This window comes from Durio zibethinus, chromosome 22 (genome assembly GCF_047325235.1).
Source record: "Durio zibethinus cultivar Kanyao isolate XHJ-2024 chromosome 22, ASM4732523v1, whole genome shotgun sequence".
Classification (NCBI taxonomy): domain Eukaryota; kingdom Viridiplantae; phylum Streptophyta; class Magnoliopsida; order Malvales; family Malvaceae; genus Durio; species Durio zibethinus.
In genome coordinates, this window is record NC_143183.1 from 19,369,753 (window position 1) to 19,390,433 (window position 20,681).

Below are 20,681 nucleotides of genomic sequence, written 5' to 3' on the forward strand. Positions count from 1 at the left end.
TTATTAAATTTATTTTGAGGAAATCCACACCAAGGTGGGCGTGCCGGAGTGGTTATCGGGCATGACTAGAAATCATGTGGGCTCTGCCCGCGCAGGTTCGAATCCTGCCGCTCACGAGGTTGTAATTTTATTTGTTTATCCATTTTATTTTTGTTACAAAACTAAAAATCCTTAAATTGTACTCTAAACATATGAAATATAATACGAATAAAAAGATTGAATTTTTTTAGTTAAAAACTTCTGAAATCAATTTTTTTTACATAATTAATGATAAAGGTAAAAACCATTTTTTTAACATAAAGTAATAATAAAAATAAAATTTTCAATTAGAGTTGTGAACCATTCAAATCAAGTTCTAAAATATTTAGATTTAGTTTAATTTATTATTCAAATAATTTTAATTCAATCTCAACTTAATAATAAATGAATCAAATTTGAGTATTTATGGAATTAAACACAAGTAACTCATATAGCTTAATCTATTTAGACTCTATTCATAACCTATGATTGAAGAATTAGCAATTACTAATAATCATGCTAAACCTTGACTGTTTTTGCAAAATGAGATTTGGAAAATGTTTCAGGAAATATAATGAAACCCTATCATGAACCACCAATAATTATTTTCTTTTGGAATTGAGAAAAGCAATTCCTCGCCCAACAAACAGTTTCTTTTGTTCATTTGCAAAGGTTTTGGTGGCATTGACCAAGTCTTGTGGATTCACATTCACTAAATTTAGCATGTACAAGCAGAGAGAAGTGATTAATAAACCCAAAAATAGCTCAAAACCCACCAATCTCCAACTTGCGAATCACAAAATTAAAGCTAACTATTTGTAATATGGTTAACTTCCGGATAAGCTCATAACCCCAAAATGACAACCTCATATTTGATGCCATTGTTACAACCTCAATTCCAAACCTCTTTCTTGGTGGTGGTTTTTTGTTCTTTTTCGCTGCTGGCTGTGGCCATTGATGGTGACTCCACCGGCACGAAAAGTAATCGTGGTAGCTGACCCGACTCCCCACTCAGCGGCAGCCCTCCAATATGCTCTTTCCCATGCATTGCTAGAGCAAGACGAGCTGATTCTTTTTCATGTTGACAACCCCAATTCATGGAAAAACACGTTCTCTACTTTCTTAAGGAGACCAAGTTTTTCTTCTGGTGCCACAACTCCTAATTCTGTCCCTGAAGGAGCTTCCACTGACATTGATTTTCTTGACCAAATGAAACGTGCATGTGAGATTGCTCAGCCTAAAATCCCTGTACGTGTAGAAAAAACTGACATGGATGGGAGAGATAAGGCTGCTGTAATTCTTTCTAAGAGCAAAGCTCTAGGAATTGATCTTATTATCATAGGGCAGAAGCGGAGTCTCTCTTCGGCAATACTTGGGTGAGTTTCATGCCCTTCCTTTCTTGTCCTTTTGCCATGCATGATCAATGGTAAATATGCATGTTTATGATGATTACTCTGCATGTACAAACAGATATAGGCGGCCTAGCGGGTCTATGAGAGGATCAAAACCGATGGACACAGCAGATTATTTGATTGAGAACAGCCCATGCACCTGTGTTGGAGTGCAGAAAAAAGGACAAAATGGTGGTTATGTCCTCAACTCCAAGACCCATAAAAATTTCTGGCTCTTGGCATAAATTGGACTTGCATATAATCAAGTAACATTCAATTGGTCAAAGTCTCAATGGTCAGTTTGATGATCACCAGAGCTTGCTTTTATCTTAATTACAAATTTGTCATATTTAGCTTACTTTTCATTCAATCCCTTCTTTTTCTTTCTCTTTAGTGATGAAATGTTCCATCTGTATGTTTTTCTTTAGTTTGAAAATACATAGAAATTGTAAATATTTGGAATTTGGAAATGACTAGCTCTCTAGAGCCATATCCAAAAAAAGTGAGATGCAGCTGAAACCAAAGCCTTCTTGTTTCTTGTTCCTTTACTTCTTTCGAGTTTCTTTTCTTCCATTGTGATCCAGGGCATTTAAATTTCACCTAAATAAATCTAATGCAAGGAAAGAGGAGCGAAAAGGAAATTACTCATTCTCTTATATTTCATGGATGAATATTTCTTAAACTATATTCCTTTCTCATTAAAAAAAAAAAGAAAAATACAAAAACGATGTATTGTATAGAGAATGATCTAGTTTCTATAACAAAAACTACATCATTTCAAAGTTCACCATGCATGGGTTGCTACAATGGTATTCCTACCTGGGGAACTACATGGCTGTGAAATTGAGCGCGGTTAATACCATCTTCTACAGCTTTGCAAGCAACCTCTGCTTTTCCAGCCATACCAGTCCTTATGGCTGCGGTAACTGTCCTCTGCAACTTAAGTATGCCGATACGCATTGAAACAACATAAAGCACAGTACAAGTCAACAAGTCAAATCCCACTACGAGTATCACCCTGTCCAGACAAAATCCAGCCTCAGCAGTGACATCCCAAGATCAATAGTTACTACTTGAATATAAAGGAAAAGCTACCTTCTTAATACCTGTCAATAACATCCCGGCGCTGCATTGTGGACAGTAGATTCCATGCTCGCATTAACAATAAGCGGTGCCCCTTATATTCACTTTCAGCCTTCCTTAACACTCCCATTGATTCCTCTACACATGCAAAACACCAGTCTATGTTCTTCATAAATCTGAACCAAATTTGCCAAACCAATAAAGAATACTCTTCTCAGATTCCTAAGCAAACCTAATAGACAAATAGGAGGGTGTCAATTGGATAGAATCATTCAGCAAAGGACCTCAAGTACAGATTTGTAACAACACACTATTCTCAGCAAGTTTCATTAAATTATTCATTTTGGAATGATAGGAAGACCTACCAAAAGTCATGAGCATGCTTCTGCTTCTCTCTACGTCCTATTACATGTAGATGTAAAGCAACAAAACCAAATTGAGAAAACCCCATAGAGAACCATATTATAAGACTATTGATGACAAATACAATGAAGAAACAGTAGCGAAAAAATCATGTTACTCACCTGAACCATCAATTGACGGGTACCGCCAAGGCTTTCTGTGATGGTTTCTGCTGCAGATGTCATTCCAGCCTTTGTCCTGAAAATGATTATGAATTATACACGACATCGAAAACCAGAGTAATTAAAGAGCAGAAGATTATGTTATTTTTTGTTGGACAAAGTTAACGCATAAAATATGGGGATCTAGGTTAATTTCTATGTCAGTAAAGGCCAAAGAAAAAACTAAAACATATTGCAAATTGCGTGCATTCTTCCCCACCACCCAGAAGAAGTTCTCTCTACAAAACATACATAAATATAAAATCAAATTCATAACTATGATCCCTCTTGTAAAAAGAAAAAATAAGAAATTTCATGATGTAATCAACAACATATCTATCAAAGTTTGTATGGAAAAGTAACAATTTTCAGATATTGTTACAAACAAAAAGATCTTCTAAACCAAAGGAAATGCACTGCCAAAAGGAACGTATCAGTGTATAACAGTACCTAAAAAATGGTGAATTGAAGCGAAAAAAAAAATCTTAGTAAAAGAAAATGTACTACCTCTTTCTGAGCAGTTTTCCTCGTATTATCCATTGCTTGCAAATTGGCATTCCTCAGACTCAATCTCAAACATATCTCAGAAATAACAATCAAGTCCTATCCGAACATTTAACTGCAATTAAAACACTAGCAACAAGCTTTGCTTAAAAATAAAACCATTAACATTGGGATTACAAATTTTCAATTTTTTAAAACAAGAACTGAAAACCCAAAAGCAAATAACCAAAAAAATTACATCTTTGCTTTAAAAGAACTCAAAATTTTCCAATCAAGAGAGGAAAAAAAGGGGCTTAAATTAACCTTTGGCATTGACTTCTCCAAGTTTCAAGTAAAGATGTAGCAGACTGGACCTCTTCATCTGTAGGAAGCTGTGGAGCAAGAAGATCAAGATTAAACTGCAATGAATTAAGCAAAGCCAAAACATCTTGAGCCAACCCAGTTAATCTGGGCAATAAATTTTTGTTCTTAGTTTCCCCCATTGTTGATTTCCCATATTCCTGAATCTCCTTTATATGCTCTTGGATCCATCTTTCTTTGTCTTCTCCACTTCTTCCACCACTTTGTCCATTTCCTGTTTTTTTAATTTGCGTTTAAGTTTTCTTGCCTGTTTGCTTGATGGGAAAATGGAATGGAAAATTCTAGGGAGGTTTGATTTGAGAGATCTTGAGGGTGAGAGAAGGGAAAAGTTCTTCTAGAGAGAGAGAGTCTATTTCATTTGAACGACAGCATATGCCTTCGCTTTGTTGCTGTTGGACTGAAACCGCCCAGCTTGTTTTACAACGGCTTTTTACCTTTTCTTTTTAATTTTGAAAATCTGTTAATGTGAATGATATGTTTGGTAATGTTTATAATTTTGAAAATTTTTTGGATAATTTTCCTATAGTTTTCCATAATAATAACATTAAGTCACATGCATTCGTGTAAATACAAAAATATTTGTAAATTTTTTTTTAAAATTTATATAAGATTTTTATCAAAATTAAATCATATCGCTTTCAATTTTTTTATGAATTTCTTGTGATATCATAAATACCACTCTTACTTTCTAATGAAAAATCCTACCAGCTATGAATCAAAACAAACCACACGCTAAGAAAGAACTTGTGATTAGAAGAAGCCGTAAACCAGAGACAGTAATTGCTACAGAATCTTAAACTGGAACCAAAATACTAGGCAAAGATGCAATGCTGACTCATATACACCTTAAAATGTCCTCGCCAGGGTGATGCATGTACACAGCAAGTGGAGCAACTGACATTAAAAGCAAAATTGCTGCAGCCACTGCTACATGGATTCGAAATCCATTGTTGTCGCAAAAAATTAAATATACATTTTGATGAAAAACATGGACCATGTTGCTTTTTTTAACCCGCTAGGCAACAGTCATGCTGCCTAATGAGAAGCTGGATGTGCCAAAATTCTGATGCTTGCCGTCGGCCAGGTTGGTGAGTGGGAAGCCTTGACTTGAGAGTTGGTTGACGAGAAGAGTTTCTAGTTGGCGAGCAATGCTCTTCCCTGGAACTACTAAGTACAGGAAGGAGGCATTTTGCATCCCTTCCTTTGAACGATGCGAATGAACTCGACCATCAAGATCATCCGTCTGTTTGCAAAGATAAATGCATTGGGTAAGATCTACATTGAGGCTACAACTTTTGTGTGCAACTTCGTAGATCAAATTAACAATAAAGCAATAAGTGGATCAGAGAAATACCTCTCCGATATATAGTTTCTTATCGGGTCTGAACATGACATACAAGCAAGAAGCACCTATAGTTGATGGAGGTGGCTGTTCCCTAGCAGCAATAGCAACGAAATTCACAACTGGAAGCTCTGATCTGTTTTTCTGTTTATAGAGCTCCATTAGCTTCTTCTGACATATCATGGTAACAGCACTTTCAACGTCATTCTGTATGACTTCCAATCTGTTTGTTGGCTTAGTCTTATGACATAGAGATCCTTCTTGAGTCCCATTTGATTGAAGATGGATTCCATCAGAACCAAGCTTTAATAGTTGTGTGTCAAGTCGTCCTGAAGATACTTCTTTAGCATAGACTGATGAAAAAAGTTCTTCAGCTCTTTGTATTATTGTCTCAGCAACTCCTTCCTTCGTCGCTGTTTCAAATGCAAGGCTTTCTCGGCAGATCCCATCTACCAACTTCCAAGTTGGTTTTGTTTGCCCATCAACATATTCTGTACCCATTGCTTTATATACCATGTTTTTGGTACGAAGTGGCAAATTAAAAATTCCATGCAAGTGAGTAGATATGATACCCAGACAACCAATCTCATCAAGAGTCTCAATAATGCTACCAGCAATGCAAGTTCCTTTTGCAGTTTCTGTTCCTCGGCAAATTTCATCTACAAGTACAAGGCTCCTTGAGGTGGCTCCACCAACAACAGATCGGATCTCTGACATCTCTACCTGAGAAATTAGAACTAAGTAAGATGCATAGTGATTTAGAGAAACGGAAGATAAACACTTGATATTAAAACCAAAAAAAAAAAAATTGTGCTTCATGCAGACAAGCGTCTTTGGTGTGCTTGCATAACCAGAGTGGGTATATTAGTAAGTTGAACTAAATATTGTAAAAAGAAAATACCAATTTTCGCTAAGAAAAAATTGTCAATTTCTCTTAATTTCTAAATTCTTTCCGATACTAGATTGACTTTAATTAATGAGACTTTGGGGATGAAGAGCAACGAGCTCTGAAGTGGGGGAAAATCTAGACAAAAGAATGTTTACTACAGGTAAGACACACAAACCCTGCATAAGAAAAAAGAAAAAAAATCTATTCAACTCCCTCCGTTTCAGCCAGAATCACATCAGCTTGGGTTCCATGCCAAAACTTGGCCTGCTACTACCATGGAGTAAAACAATCAATAGTAACCATTAAACTGTAGCTCAGGAGAATAACATACCTGAAATGAACTTTTCCCATCAGCTGGGCTATCGTATGATTTCATGTGAAGCATTATTGAATCAAATTGAGGAATTAAGGCTGACTCAGCAGGAACCATAAATCCACATATTCCAAGTAATGCAGCTGCACAAATCGATCGAAGCAAACTTGATTTACCACCCCCATTTGGTCCAGTCAAAAGAAACAGCGATTGCATATCAACTGTATTATGAACAGCACAGCCTGCTGATGCATCAAACCAATATGGTGTCAGACCAATTATCTTCATTCCTTTTGTTTCATCAAATGATTCTCCACCCTGCATCCAGTACATAAAAATGGAGAAGCTCTTTATGAATAATGCCATAATGTTAGTAGAAAATGATAAACGCTTCTTGTTGTGATTCAAAATCTTGAATTTTTACTTGTCACAATATTATAAGTAGTTTGATCGTTAGCTCGTTATTTTGCAGTATGTTGCTCTTTCTCCATTGATGCTTCTTATTATCATCATTCATAACAGATAATAATAGTAGATCAACTACAAGTAGATATAATCACCCTGCCAAAATGATACAACCAAAAGGCAAATCATAAAGTAACATTTTAAAAACTACCTTAGAACTACTGAATCCTGTAAGGGTAGGGAAAACCCATTTCCTTCTTCTCCCCTCGCTGTAAAGTATTAATGAAGTCATAATTAGAATTTATCTGGCAGGAATAATATGTAGCTGTAGGTTCATATACACAGATAATTCCAAAATTTTCATAAACAAGAATCTGCCTTTAATAGAAGTAATATTCTGTTAAAAAGTGAACTACTAATTACTCGTTACAAGAAACAAAAATATAAAATGGCCAGAACTCACAGTGTTTTAAGGTGTTGAGACATTGGGCATCACAGGTTTGAAGGTATAATCAATTCACAGAATAGAATGCAAAAGCTTCCCATATTGATATACAACATTGTTCAAACTGATACAAAGCTAACCACGCTCCAAAAACAGCATAAAAGTGCATTAAACAATCAGAATAGCATAGAAGTGCATTAAACAATCTGAATTTCTTCAAAAAGTGCAAACTCTACACAGTTTTAGGAATCATTTCCATGAATTTTCAATTCATTCACCATTCTATGAATGTCCTAAGAATTTGTTAAGGACATACATAAAAGTCAACAAAGAGAAAAGACAACAAACTTTTATATGGATAAAGATGTACAACTGACCTCACATGAGCAAATAATGCCTTTGCAATGACAAGCAGCATAGAAGCAAAGACAAGGATGTTTATCTTAGTTTGTAACTCAGTAGAAAGTCCTCTTAACAATTCCAGAACCCTTGCTTTTGCCTTGGCACCCGTGTCATGGTACCTGAAACACAATATAGATATTTTATTAATCATCAATCCAGTGTAAAGAATAGAAATGTAACCACTTCTAGAAAGGGAATGGCAAACTTCACCTCGTTAAAGCACCCTCCACCTTCATTGTGGTAAACCATTCCTCTCCAACCTTTCTACCTTTTGAATCTAAAGCAGGCTTAAGCTGCTTAATTTGTTCTTCCCCAGAAGTACCAGCCCATACAACTGGTGCAAACCGTTTTCCCTTAAACCAAACAGCTTCATGCTCTCGAGCATATAAAATTTCTCCCTTTGGGCCACCAAGTGGAGCTGAGGTGGCTTTTATTCTTGAGACAATGGGGAGGAAATCTTCAGTAACCTACAAGAATGTTAAATACCCAAAAATAAAGAGGACCACATGTGTTATAAAAAGTAGACTAACAATGAACATTGGAAAGGATAACACACACAAATTAGCACGAAGCAGATTTCCACTTATTTATAAATGTGCACTGAAAAATCAAAATTTAGTCCAACAACATTCCAACTCATCAGCATTCTCTATGAAGTTAGTAACCAACCCATGATGTCGTATAATCAAGTGGACAGAGCAAACTTTATTGCATTCAAGGAAAAAGTGCAAAACCAGCACAAATCTAGCCATAGCATGAAATATTGTAATATAAATGTACCACTGAAGATAAGGCCTCAGCTGCCCTTTCAACTTCTGCAACTTCTTCTTCTATATGTATCTTCTTGACTCGCCCTTTCCATGAAGATTCCGCGTCCTCAAAAAATTCACCAGGAATATTGGCATAAGAACTTATCTTTTGATCATTTTCACCATCCAGAAAAATCATTTGATCAATTCTATCTGAAAGCCATTCACACTCATTAACCTGGAATAAACAAGACCCATAAATCATACATATACACATTGAATTTCAAAAGAATGTAATAAACATGGCTACACCTTCATGTCCTACCTATACAGGGTGCTTTACTTACCAGTGTTTCCAAGTCAATTTTCAACCCAGTGGCCACCCAAGCAGGATCCATCAATAATTTTAAAACTTCTCTGAGGTCAATGCTTCTATGCATGTGCAATATTTCATCAACAACATTTTTTATTCTACAAAATTCAATATGGTTGGCCTCCCTTAGTTCAAGTAGCTTCACAAGCTGCAGAACACAACGACAAGTCCAAGAATGAGATACAAAAGGACAAATAACAGAGTAAAATAAAAATAAACATAAAAATTACAAAAAAGCAAGATGAGGAAAAAAAAAAGAAGTAAAATGATAAACATATAGCACTTATCTGTTGGGGAACTTATTCCTTCATTAACCAAAAGCCAAAACTAGTATCTTATATGCAAAAAAAGCCATAAACTAATCAGAATACAACCTTTGCAGATGAGACACAAGTAAACTCAGGAATTGAGCATTTGATGCTGCTCATAAGTTTGCAAGTTGCTGCATGTGAAAATACAATTTAGTACAGAACCTGAATTGCACTTTTATGCACTATAAAATTAACACATAGAGAATCACATATTTGTCAAACAATCAAGTGAAAAGATATATAGCAGGAATGCTTATTCAAAATGATTAAAAAGAATTTAGATGTTGCAAAGCTCATCTCCAGTTTCTCGTCATCTATGTAGCATTAGTCCTTGAAAAAAGCATCATTTGTGAAATATTTCTTGGCAACTCCTAAGTAAATAGTCAGTACAACCTTCCATAAATAACATAAAATTTCACATGATTGTTTCAAGTTAGAAATAGGCCAAGTAACTTTAAAGCTGGATATTCTGACTAGTTTATAGTGAAACAACCTAGATTAACTAATGGACATCAGCAAAATATACTAGCATCCCATTGCCAATGTTGCGTCAGTATAAAAAACTTATTACAAATCACCACTCACCTTGAATTGTGGATGCAATCTCATAAGCAGGAGGATTAAGAAGAAGATCTCTAATATACCTGTGAATCAGCGATTAACAAATTAGGAGGCAATTATTGTTCCCAATGCATCATGTGAGAAGATCTCAATCACAAAAGTTAAATTCATCAAAACTTGATTTCACAGACACCAATGAGAAATCAACTTTTGAGACTTAAATTAACTCTAAATACTCCCAAACTGTTAGACAGGAAAAAAAATGATTAAATGGAAAAAATATATATATGGAACAAAATTCGTATCCAGCAAACTAGATCACAATAATTATGGAGTAATCTGAATCATGAAAAACAAAGACTTAGGTAACAAATGCGGTATATATATTCATGCGCTTTAACTGGGAAGGGAAGAGTTACTTCTCCTCTAGTTTCGATTTCAATGAGCTATATAACAGGAGGGTTAGATGCTCAACAATTAGCACCGTCAAAAAGGCCAGAAGAGATTAGCACACATGCATAAATTATTGATCCTCTGAAATGATAACATAAACAAATAAAAAGTACCACAGCACAAATTGATCTACTTCCATAAATTCACACCCCCTTAATAACTTCTTCACTAGTATATGTTAGATAAAATAAAAGGTTTTCACTTACAGAGCAGGTAGGCCGGTGCAATTTGATGGCAGCAACACCTTCAATAAACAAGGTATTCCTTCTGTTGGGATGGCACCTGGAATAATGCAATCCGTAGACAGAAAATGCTCAAGGGCTCAGTATTGGACAGACAACTGGATATTGGAATGACTAAAAGAAGTTAAATGTACCAATCTGTGTTGCTGTTCCAAGATGTAAAGAACGGGGTCTATTTTCTGAAGGAACAGTAACATTTCTGAATGTAACCTCATCATCAAGCCCATAAAGCTCCTTTACCTACAAAGATGGTTGAATAAAGCATAAGATGTAATATAATGGCAAAATGTTTCTCATACTAAAGTATAAACACTGTTTAGGTCATCCGAAGTGTGCACCTTATACAAGAGCTCGGCGACGGGATCGCCTTCAAACCATTCAAATTGTCTGGCAGTGCATTCTCCCCACAACAGGCCTCCTGAACCAAATTCCCCCCAACGACAAGTTCCTGCAAGAGCTTCTAACACAGTGAATAGCTGACCATGTAGTTTAGCATCAAAGGAGAAGAAATAACCATTTATCAGATTCCGAGCTTGAAATTTTTATGAAACAAGGTCATGAATGCTATCTCATAATATATTTCCTCTGGACCAGAAACTATGAACCAAAACCAATGTTCTTTATAAAAACAGGCCTACTACACAAGAATTCATTAGCTTTACCAAAATCAAGCCATAGTCTCAATTAAATGAATATGAAAATGACAATGAATTGGAGAATAACTTCTACGTGTCATCAAGAAGAGATTAGTAGAAAAACTAGAGATCAAGAGCCTTTTATGTCTATGAAAACACTCAGCAGACATGGGTCTTAAGCAGTATTTATGCAACACCTTTGAAGAGTTCAGTGCACTTAGCCTGCTTAACATTCCTTTTATATGTTTGTATTCTATCATTTAGCAGGTTATTAACATTCACCGCGACCAAAGAGTAACATAAATAAAAACCCTCTTTTGCAGATTCTTGTGATGGCAATGTCTCTCAAAGGAGCAAACCTGACGCATTGACTTTCAATGACGAATGCAGAAATAGGTGATGGTATCGACAGGTTCGCAGCTTGGTTACCAATGCTTCTTCAGTAAGACCATCCTCTGATGAATATGTCTTCATAGTCTCTAAGATCAAAGTTAAGCAATATCCCCTTGCTGAACGAGATACACCTAAAGAGCAAGAAGTTTATCAAATATATCAAATTTGAAAGCACCCATAAAAAAAGTCAGTCTCTCTCAACAGGGACATGCAAATGTTCAAGCATTCAAGGACAAAGAAAAAGAATGGGATTACAATCATTAGAGCTCAATATTTAATGGATGCAACAGTGGCTATTCTTAGTTTGCATCCTATAGAAATCTGATTCTCCTACACTGTGCAGATATGATTCTCCTACATTAGTGCAGCTTGATTTCCTAATTTATTTTGGGAAAATTTCTCATTTACTCTTTTGATTTAGTCAACTATTCTGATTGTCAAGTTTTTAGGGATGTGTTTCTATTTTAGAATAGAATAATTCTCCTTCCTTTTATTAATTTTTGTTTTCTGTTTCATGTAAGTTGTTTCCTAATAAGGAACTTTACTGTTCCTATTTATTTAGATGGACTCCTTCATTGTAGATAGGATAAGAAGAAATAAATACAATTGTTCTTTAAGTTTTCTACATGGTATCAGAGCAAGTTGGCTGAACCATTAGACTGTAGCTACACGACTTTTTCGTTATGGCTAGCAGGAGTGAGAACTCTTCTTCTGCAGAGGTATGGCATGAGGAAAGTCACAAAGAGGTGATGCTCCGACAAACCCTTCAAACCAAGTCTGCAACTTTTAGAACTAGTTTACTAGCACAAAAAGGTAATTTCCTAAACGCCTTAAGCGTTCAACGACGAAATACACAATACTGGTTTGTTGATTCAAGAGCATCAGATCACATGATTGGAGATGCATCCTTATTCAACACATATAGACCTTGCTATGATAGTTCTACTGTAAAAATTGCTGATGGCTCTCTCTCAAAGGTGGCAACAACAGATTCTATTGTAGTTTCAAAAGACATAATGCTTGACTCTGTCCTCCATGTCCCTAATTTAAGCTATAACCTACTTTCCATCGATAAACTTATGAAGGATAGATGTTATGTCACTAAATTTTTTACCAACTTGTGTGAATTTCACGAATTGGGCTTGGGGAAGATTATTAGCAGTGCTAGGATGCGTGCAGGGCGCTACCTTGCTCAAGATGATGCACTTGAAAGACCACAAAACTCTTGTACAGCCTTAGCCTCTAATACTAGTAAGGATGACCTTATCATGTTATGGCATTATAGATTAGGACATCCAAATATTTCATACCTAAAAAGGCTATTTCCCTCATTATTCAATAACATCTCCAAAGATTTTCAGTGTGAAATTTGTCAACTTTCAAAGCACACTCGAAATACCTACCCTAGCCTTTCTTATAAATCATATCCGCAATTCTCAATAATTCACAGTGACATTTGAGAACTATTAAGAGTTAACAATATCACAGGTTCTAGGTGGTTTGTTATCGATGATCATACTTGACTCACTTAGGTATCCCTTATGAAAGAAAAATCCGAGGTTAGCCAAATCTTTCAAAACTTCAATAGCATGGTACAAACCCAACTCCAAGCCAAAATCCAAGTCTTAAAAACTAACAATGGAAAGGAATAGTTCAACTCTATTCTCGGCCCTTACCTCACCAATTATGGCATTATCCATCAAAGTTCTTGCGTTGACACTCCACAGCAAAATGGGGTTGCTAAATGCAAAAACAGATATTTGATAGAAGTGACCAGATCCCTCTTATTGACTTCCAATGTGCCTAAATATTTTTTGGGATAAGCTGTCTTCACTACAACTTATTTGGTTAACCGAATGCCTTATTAAGTTCTTGGCTTTAAAACACCTTGTCAAACTCTCCTTGCTTCCTACCCACAAAATCGGTTGATCTCTTCCATTCCCATCAAACTCTTTGGTTGCATTGCCTTTGTTTATATTAGCCAACAAAACCGCAGCAAGCTTGATCCCAAAGCCTTAAAATGCATCTTCCTTGGTTATTCCCCAAGCCAAAAGGGCTATAGGTGTTATTCACCCATCACAAAAAAATTCTATAGCTCTATGGATTTCACCTTCTTTGAGAATTTTCCATACTACAGCAAGAATGATATTCATAGGGAGAATACTACTAATGAATATCAATTCTTAGCTGTTGACTTGCCAATTTCCCAACCTAACCCTTCAAAACCAGACTCCCAACTAGATTCCCAATCAACCCCTTTAAAACTAGAATCTCAACCAGCCCCTTCAAACCAGATTCTCAACCTGCCCAACCTCTCAGCCATGCAGATTCCAAAACCCAACCTGTTCAGACAACTCTTGACTCTTCAAATCCTAAGGTTATGCAAGAAAAAACAAAAGAACTAATAGTCTACTCAAGGAAGCAAAAACCACATGAAGAAGTGGACAACTGTACACAGCACAGCACTAAAAATCAACCTGATCCGAGTCTCCAAGAACCTGAAACTAACACAGGTCATGTTCCTATTGAATCTAAAACTTAAACTTGTAAGCCAGCTGGTGACCTTGACATTCCTATTGCATTAAGAAAAGGTATGTGATCATGCACTCGGTATCCTATCTGCATATACATCTCATATGACAGGTTAAATCCAAACTTTCGAGCCTTTACTACTAACCTTGACAATATGCAAATTCCAAAAAATATTCAGGAACCCTCAATGAACCAGATTGGAAGGCAACAATTCTTGAAGAAATCAAGGCACTAGAGAAAAATGGGACATGGGAAATTTCAGATTTGCCCAAAGGGAAAAACCCGGTTGGATGTAAGTGGATCTTCACAATAAAGCACAATGCAGACGGAAGTATAAACAGGTTCGAAGCTAGACTTGTTGCAAAGGAGTTCACTCAATCCTATGGGATAGAATATGAGGAGACATTTGCTCCGGTAACCAAACTCAATTCAATTAGAGTTCTATTGTCACTAGCAGCCAACTTGGATTGGCCTCTCCACCAACTTGATATCAAGAATGCATTCTTAAATGGTGACTTGGAGGAAGATGTCTACATGGAAATTCCCCCTGGTTTTGAAAGGCGAGACAAGATGGGCAAAGTGTGTAAACTCCGAAAATCTTTGTATGGACTTAAACAATCTCCTCGGGCTTGGTTTGAATGGTGACCAAGGCAATGAAAAGGTATGGATTCCTTCAATGTCAATCTGATCATGCTATGTTTGTTAAGTTCACTAATGAAGGAAAAAGAGTTATTCTTATTGTTTATGTAAATGATATCATAATCACCAGAGACCGCAAGGAAGGAATAGATGATTTGAAGAAACTCGTTGCAAAGGAGTTTGGGAGTTTGAAATAAAGGACTTGCTTTAAATATTTCCTTGGGATGGAAGTGGCTCAATCTAAGAATAGAATATCAATGTCTCAGCGTAAGTATGTGCTTGATCTACTCAAAGAAACCAGCATGATTGGATGCAAACCTGCCCAAACACCCATGGACTCAATTAATAAAATTGGAAGTGAAAATAAAAGCTATTTCACGAACAAAGGGCGATACCAAAGACTAGTTGGGAAGCTTATTTATCTCTCCCACACATGACCAGATATTGGGTTTGCAGTAGGAATGATGAGTTGATACATGAATAATTCAACCAAGGAAAATCTCAAGGCTGTTTATCACATCCTACAGTACTTAAAGAAGAGTCCTGGTGAAGGTCTATATTTTAAGAAGTCAATGGATAGGGCAGCAGAGGTGTATATAGATGCTGACTAGGCTGGATCAGTAACAAATAAAAGGTCCACTACTGGACATTGCACTTATGTATGGCGCAATTTGATTGCTTGGAGAAGTAAAAAGCAAGCTATTGTAGCTAGGAGCAGTGCTGAGGCTGAGTTTAGAGCAATGTCCCATGGTATTTGTGAAGGAATTTGGCTGATGAGGTTACTTGGAGAATTAAAAGTTCAGACTGTGACATCTATGACACTGTTTTGTGACAATAATGCTACTATACGTATTGCCAAAAATCCTGTTTATCATGATAGAACCAAGCACATAGAGCTAGACCAACATTTCATAAAGGAAAAGATGGAAAATGGCTTGGTCAAACTAGCCTATATCCCTACAAGTTCACAAATTGCAGATATTCTGACTAAAGCTCTTCCTAGAAGCATTTTTGATGGATTGAAATCCAAGCTGAGTACGATTAACATTCATAACCCAGCTTGAGGAGGAGTGTAGAAATCTGATTCTCCTACATTGTGCAGATATGATTCTCCCACATTAGTACAGCTTGATTTCCTAATTTATTTTGTTAATATTTCTCATTTACTCTTCTGATTTAGTCAACTATTTTGATTGTCAACTTTTTAGGGATTTGTTTCTATTTTAGAATAGAATAATTCTCCTTCCTTTTATTATTTTTTGTTTTCTGTTTCATGTAAGTTATTTCCTAATAACAAACTTCACTGTTCTTATTTATTTAGATGTACTCCTTCATTGTAGATAGGATAAGAAGAAATAAGTACAATTGTTCTTTAAGTCTTGTACACATACTTGCAATCTAAAAGAAAAATTAAAAGAGAGAGAGAGAGAGAGAGAGAGAAAGAGGGATGGGTTGCAATCAAGAATGATAATATACAGGGCTAGAAGAATTCAGGGAAACTCATTAAAACCATAACAAGCTTGCAAGAGAGGTAAAATGAAATTTTCTCAAGAACGTTATCCATAGAAACAAGATCATGAATAATGGAAAGTAATTATCCATACCAATAACAGGCATTGGCTCTGGAAAATCAAGATCATGATCAACCCCAACGAGTCCAAATACATAAGGACTACCTGGATGTGCATGCCTGAATACTTAGACAGCAAGTCAGAGCAAAGTATGAATGTTACACACTGTAAGGAATAATGGTTAGGTTAAAAATATATAACTGAACAAATATACAAATTTTGTAGCATACGTGATCTTAACTTTCTAAGCCCCTAATTAATAACTTAAAACCACATAAATAGGTCCATTTTAACTGATTATGTACACCATGGATAAAAGTTATCTTTCACAAAGCTATGGGCATCACATCAATGCCAATGGGGCATAATATAATGTAATAACATCATGAGCTAAAAGGTGGTCATTAAAATGTTATTACCCAGATATAAAACGTCCTTTACGAGAACGAGCTTGTGTTGGACCTTGAACTTCCTCCACAATGCACTACAATAGATATGCCATCAACAAAATCCAAAGAATTTTATTTCACTTTTCAACTACAAACTTGAATTAAGACTGAAAGATGCAAGACGCATCAATATCACCACACTCACTATACTCACCACTGAATAACCATTACATGTTAGGTCATCCAAAGTTTGTCGAAGATTCTGCAGAAGGAGCATTTAATCAAAATTTTTATAAAGAACGGACTAGAAAAGAGAATAAATCAAATGGATCATAGGAGTAACTGGATAATTTATGTCCATGGAACAGCCAAGAATCAAATGCTGCTTGACAAGTTGCACTACCTATTGTTGTTGCTTTTTTTTTATATAATTCTCTAAATGTTGGTAAGTAATATTATTTGACAGAGAAATACTTATTGAATAAGATAATTTCGAAATTAAACCTAATAACAAGCATAGCCAGATAGATCCAATACCACAACAGGACAGCCAGCTCTTGGAATACTATCTGAACGCAAACCACCAAAAGGATTCAAGCCAGCATATTCTACAAGAATGCAAGCATCTATTCCAATAGCTTCATAAAAATCCCCAACCTGAATGCACATTAAAGTAGAAGTTCTAGCACTCATCATGAAATACAAAATGAAACAAGTAAGCAACTTTGCTTTTGGGAATTCTGTAACATACCCTGCAGAGCAAAACTTCACGAGGAAATTTTGTCTTGAACTGCAATAACTCTGAATTAAGTGTTCCTTCTTTCAAACTGCAATTGTAAAAAAGAAAATGAACTCTATTAATGATCAAAAGGAAAAGAACTAAAGTTACTGTGATTCCCATACTTATCTAGAAAGGATTAAGTTCTTGTAGAAACACAACTAGCAATGATTCTTCCAAACTTAAGCTTTGAATCCTTAAGCATCAATGTTCAGATATTTTACATAGAAATTGTATATTGAAAAGTCTAAACATATTTAAGAGAAAGGATAGAGTGTACTCGACTACTGCATCATAACTCTACTGCCTCATTTTTAGCATTGAACTTATCCAAGAAAGCAGGGATATCCACCTCAAAACAAAAAAAAAAAAAAAAAAAAAAAAAAAAAAAAAAAAAATGAACAACCAAAAATAACTCTGATGTCTATGTTAAAAGAACTTTATCGTTTCAAAGAGAAATTAAAATATAAAGGATAAGACTTTAACCACACTGAGATATAAACAAAAGACAAGTATCTATGAAAATCACCTGCCATTTTTCAGGTTAACATCCACACCAAGCAAATTGCTATACACAAGCCTGTTAACCAAATTGAGAGTGGAAGATTTGCGGCACAGCTGTAGTCTCTGTAATAAAAGAATGAAAAACCTAAGAGCTTAAGAAATCCAATACATACAAATGAAATACTTTAATGAAGCAGACATACAGGCACACACCTCTGTCCACCAGACTATGTGAGAAAGATCCTTATCATCTAGGGCCTTATTCGATGCCTTAAATTTCCTGGTGGTTCCCCTCAAAATCTTCTGATCTTTGAAACAACGTATCTGCCCAAACTGTCTTCCACTGTTGTCAATAAAAAGATATTTAGAAAGTAGAACCTAAGTTACAAAAACAAAAGGCAAATGGTATTATATGGCTAAGACATCTCAAAACAGGCTCTTAGACCAAAAAGAAACATGCACAACCCAGAAAAACAAATAGCTTATATTTATAATTCAGTACTTAAAGCGAAAAAAAATCGACCAATTACTTTATCAAGATACCATATAATTCTTACCAATAAAATAAACCCTCCACAAACAAGAAACACATTGCAAGTAATGTTCAATCTTATTATCAGAAATGCTTCTCATTTGCCAATTGATCACAAATTTCTGAGAAATAACTAAGGTTACCGTAAAAGGGTCATGTTAGGTATGATATAGCATAATGATTTAGCCAGTTACAACGTACGGGTACACAAATTGTCAAAACTATAATTATCAACTTCATTATACTAACAATGTAGAATTTATAACATAGTTTATACTAAAAATGCTGGATTTATAACATAGCTTAAAGAGGGAATAACACTTTACTGGATTATGAGCTAAAAAGGGTTATTAAAAATGACATTTTTAAAGCAAATCCAAATAAAGAACTTAACTTTGTTCAACTATTTACCTACAGCTATCAATTTTACTTTATTCAGAACCAAACAAAATAAATACATTGTTTACTCTATTGCCAAAAAAGGCTTACGCTGCTTAAATTTTTTATAAAAAATAGTAAAAAAAACTCAAATGAACCAAAAATTAAGAGGAAAGGGAGGGAAAGGATTACAGGAGAAGTGGTGAGGGGTTGAAGGAAGCGTATTTGTTGAGAGGCGAACGGAGGAGAAGGGCAAGAGAACGCAATCTAGGGATTGAAATGACAACATTCCGCGTTGCTAACCAGTACATGCTGCTTAAACAGCCTCTCAATTCTGTGGCAAATTAAGGAATTGAATGAGATATGATATTTGGGGAATTTCTAGGGCTTTTTTGGGGTATTTAGGTTCTTTATGCAAAAAAACCTCCCTTTTTCTCTGCTCACTTTTGCTCTTTACCTTCCTGCCACAAACAAATGGGGAAAATTGTTTTTTCATCTTGTTTTTTTATCTAAAAATTTTTATCATAGATTGTTTTTACTCATATATTTTTATTTATTTATTTATTTTTACGTCCATTACTTAAATTTTGGTGATGTACAGATTAACGGTACATGACCAAAACCCAAGCCACGTCTCATTTTTTTTTTCCATTTTCTGCCATTTTTTAATTTTTCATAATTATTTTTAAATATTAAGGTGCCATGTGTCAATGCATGATTGGTCCTTTTTGTTTTATTTCATTTTTTCCCTTTCTTTTTTTAATTTTTCCTTTTAAAAATTAATAATTATTTTAAATTATAAAAATATATATTTATAAAGATTATATTTTTATATATGGAACTCAATTATATTTTTTTTTGTGTTTTATCCTTTTTTATTTTTTAATAAAAAAGTAATTAAAATTTTTTTATTCTTTCCGAATATGCTTGAATGATGTGCAATTTATAATTTCGTTTCCTTTTAACTATCATGTGTCATTTTTTAATATTTACCTTTTTTTTTACATTTTTAAAAATTATTTAATAAATATGTTTAAAATTTATTAAATTATATTTTTTGTAATTAAGACCCACTTATATCAATTTTTTTCCTCATATTTGAGACCTACTTATATATATTTGAGACCTACTTATATTTGACATATTAAAACAAATTATTATATATGTTAAATATAAAATAAATAAACATATATACGCATTACTCTTTTTGATTTATTAAATTTATTTGATTCAGTTAACAGCATTTAATTTTTTAAAAATAAAAAAAATTAAAATATTCTAAAGATATTCTTTTAAAATTAGAAAAAATTTTCTCAAACTCCCAATATAGCTTTTTCTATAAAAAAAAAAAAAATTTCTTAGCTCCTCGTTCGAGTCAAAGGAGAAGGATTCTGGCGTGACTCGTCGAAACTCCTATATAGAACCATAGTATCTCCCGAATGTGACCTCATCAAGGCAGCAGGTGCCATACCAACTGTTGCAGTTTTTTTTTTTTTTTTTTGGCATCAAGGAAAACAGTCCAGAGGTTGTTCCCTGTGGCTGAAGGGATGCTGTCAGGGGCAGTGATCCGTCCTTTGTTGGTGGTCATTTCTGTTAACTGATTGGTCGGTGAAGGCCTTCATGACCGAGGCTACCTATGTTTTATAGATTCATTTCTGTGTTTACATGTGGCCCATAAAATACACGCAAATTGGCTGTAAAACCAATGTGTTTCCATGGACCGAGTGCATCTCATTTGTTGAGAGCCATTTCACAACCGTGTTGCTTTCCTTAATAAAAAGAAAAAAAAAAAATCAACCCTGAGAGTAAGACCAGAACCAAACCATAGCGCATTGGCGAGTGGACAATTCAAAAAGAGTTGGTCTAAGGTTTCTTCTTTCTGTTTGCAGAGTGCGCAGATACTTTGTGGTTTGAAGTATCTCCAGC

General features: G+C 35.0%; 2 protein-coding genes, 1 non-coding gene and 1 pseudogene across 8 annotated transcripts; 2 read left to right on the forward strand and 2 right to left on the reverse strand.

Annotated features, from left to right (window-relative positions):
- Positions 1–34: 34 nt before the first annotated feature.
- Positions 35–116, forward strand: TRNAS-AGA (transfer RNA serine (anticodon AGA)). The gene has a single exon. It is a non-coding gene; the product is annotated as a tRNA-Ser (tRNA).
- Positions 117–646: 530 nt separating this feature from the next.
- LOC111307424 (uncharacterized) lies at positions 647–1,935 on the forward strand. The gene is made up of 2 exons (XM_022905438.2): positions 647–1,394; positions 1,489–1,935. Exons 1-2 carry the CDS (start codon positions 976–978, stop codon positions 1,652–1,654), a joined length of 585 nt encoding a protein of 194 aa, XP_022761173.1. The 5' UTR covers positions 647–975; the 3' UTR covers positions 1,655–1,935.
- Positions 1,936–2,043: 108 nt separating this feature from the next.
- LOC111307425 (uncharacterized) lies at positions 2,044–4,558 on the reverse strand (annotated as a pseudogene). Its single transcript, XR_016331890.1, has 8 exons — positions 3,870–4,558; positions 3,798–3,799; positions 3,563–3,637; positions 3,260–3,294; positions 3,017–3,101; positions 2,858–2,894; positions 2,516–2,630; positions 2,044–2,427 (listed from the first exon to the last, which is right to left on the reverse strand). The product of XR_016331890.1 is annotated as an uncharacterized LOC111307425 (transcript).
- A 94-nt stretch (positions 4,559–4,652) lies between these two features.
- MSH1 (MUTL protein homolog 1) lies at positions 4,653–19,221 on the reverse strand. 5 transcript variants are annotated; one of them, XM_022904660.2, is made up of 22 exons: positions 18,948–19,221; positions 18,059–18,188; positions 17,871–17,968; positions 17,315–17,390; positions 17,101–17,220; positions 16,778–16,825; positions 16,594–16,658; positions 16,208–16,279; positions 11,399–11,563; positions 10,743–10,852; positions 10,539–10,644; positions 10,369–10,444; positions 9,734–9,792; positions 9,212–9,279; positions 8,812–8,985; positions 8,496–8,702; positions 7,926–8,182; positions 7,691–7,834; positions 7,080–7,137; positions 6,482–6,781; positions 5,274–5,984; positions 4,653–5,162 (listed from the first exon to the last, which is right to left on the reverse strand). In XM_022904660.2, the coding sequence occupies exons 6-22, from the start codon at positions 16,789–16,791 to the stop codon at positions 4,935–4,937; spliced, it is 2,814 nt and encodes a 937-aa protein (XP_022760395.2). In that variant the 5' UTR covers positions 16,792–16,825; positions 17,101–17,220; positions 17,315–17,390; positions 17,871–17,968; positions 18,059–18,188; positions 18,948–19,221; the 3' UTR covers positions 4,653–4,934. The 5 variants fall into 5 exon arrangements, with proteins under 5 accessions (XP_022760395.2, XP_022760391.2, XP_022760393.2 ...); XM_022904656.2 differs by having other exon boundaries at positions 16,208–16,293; XM_022904658.2 differs by having other exon boundaries at positions 16,208–16,300.
- Between the last annotated feature and the right edge of the window lie 1,460 nt (positions 19,222–20,681).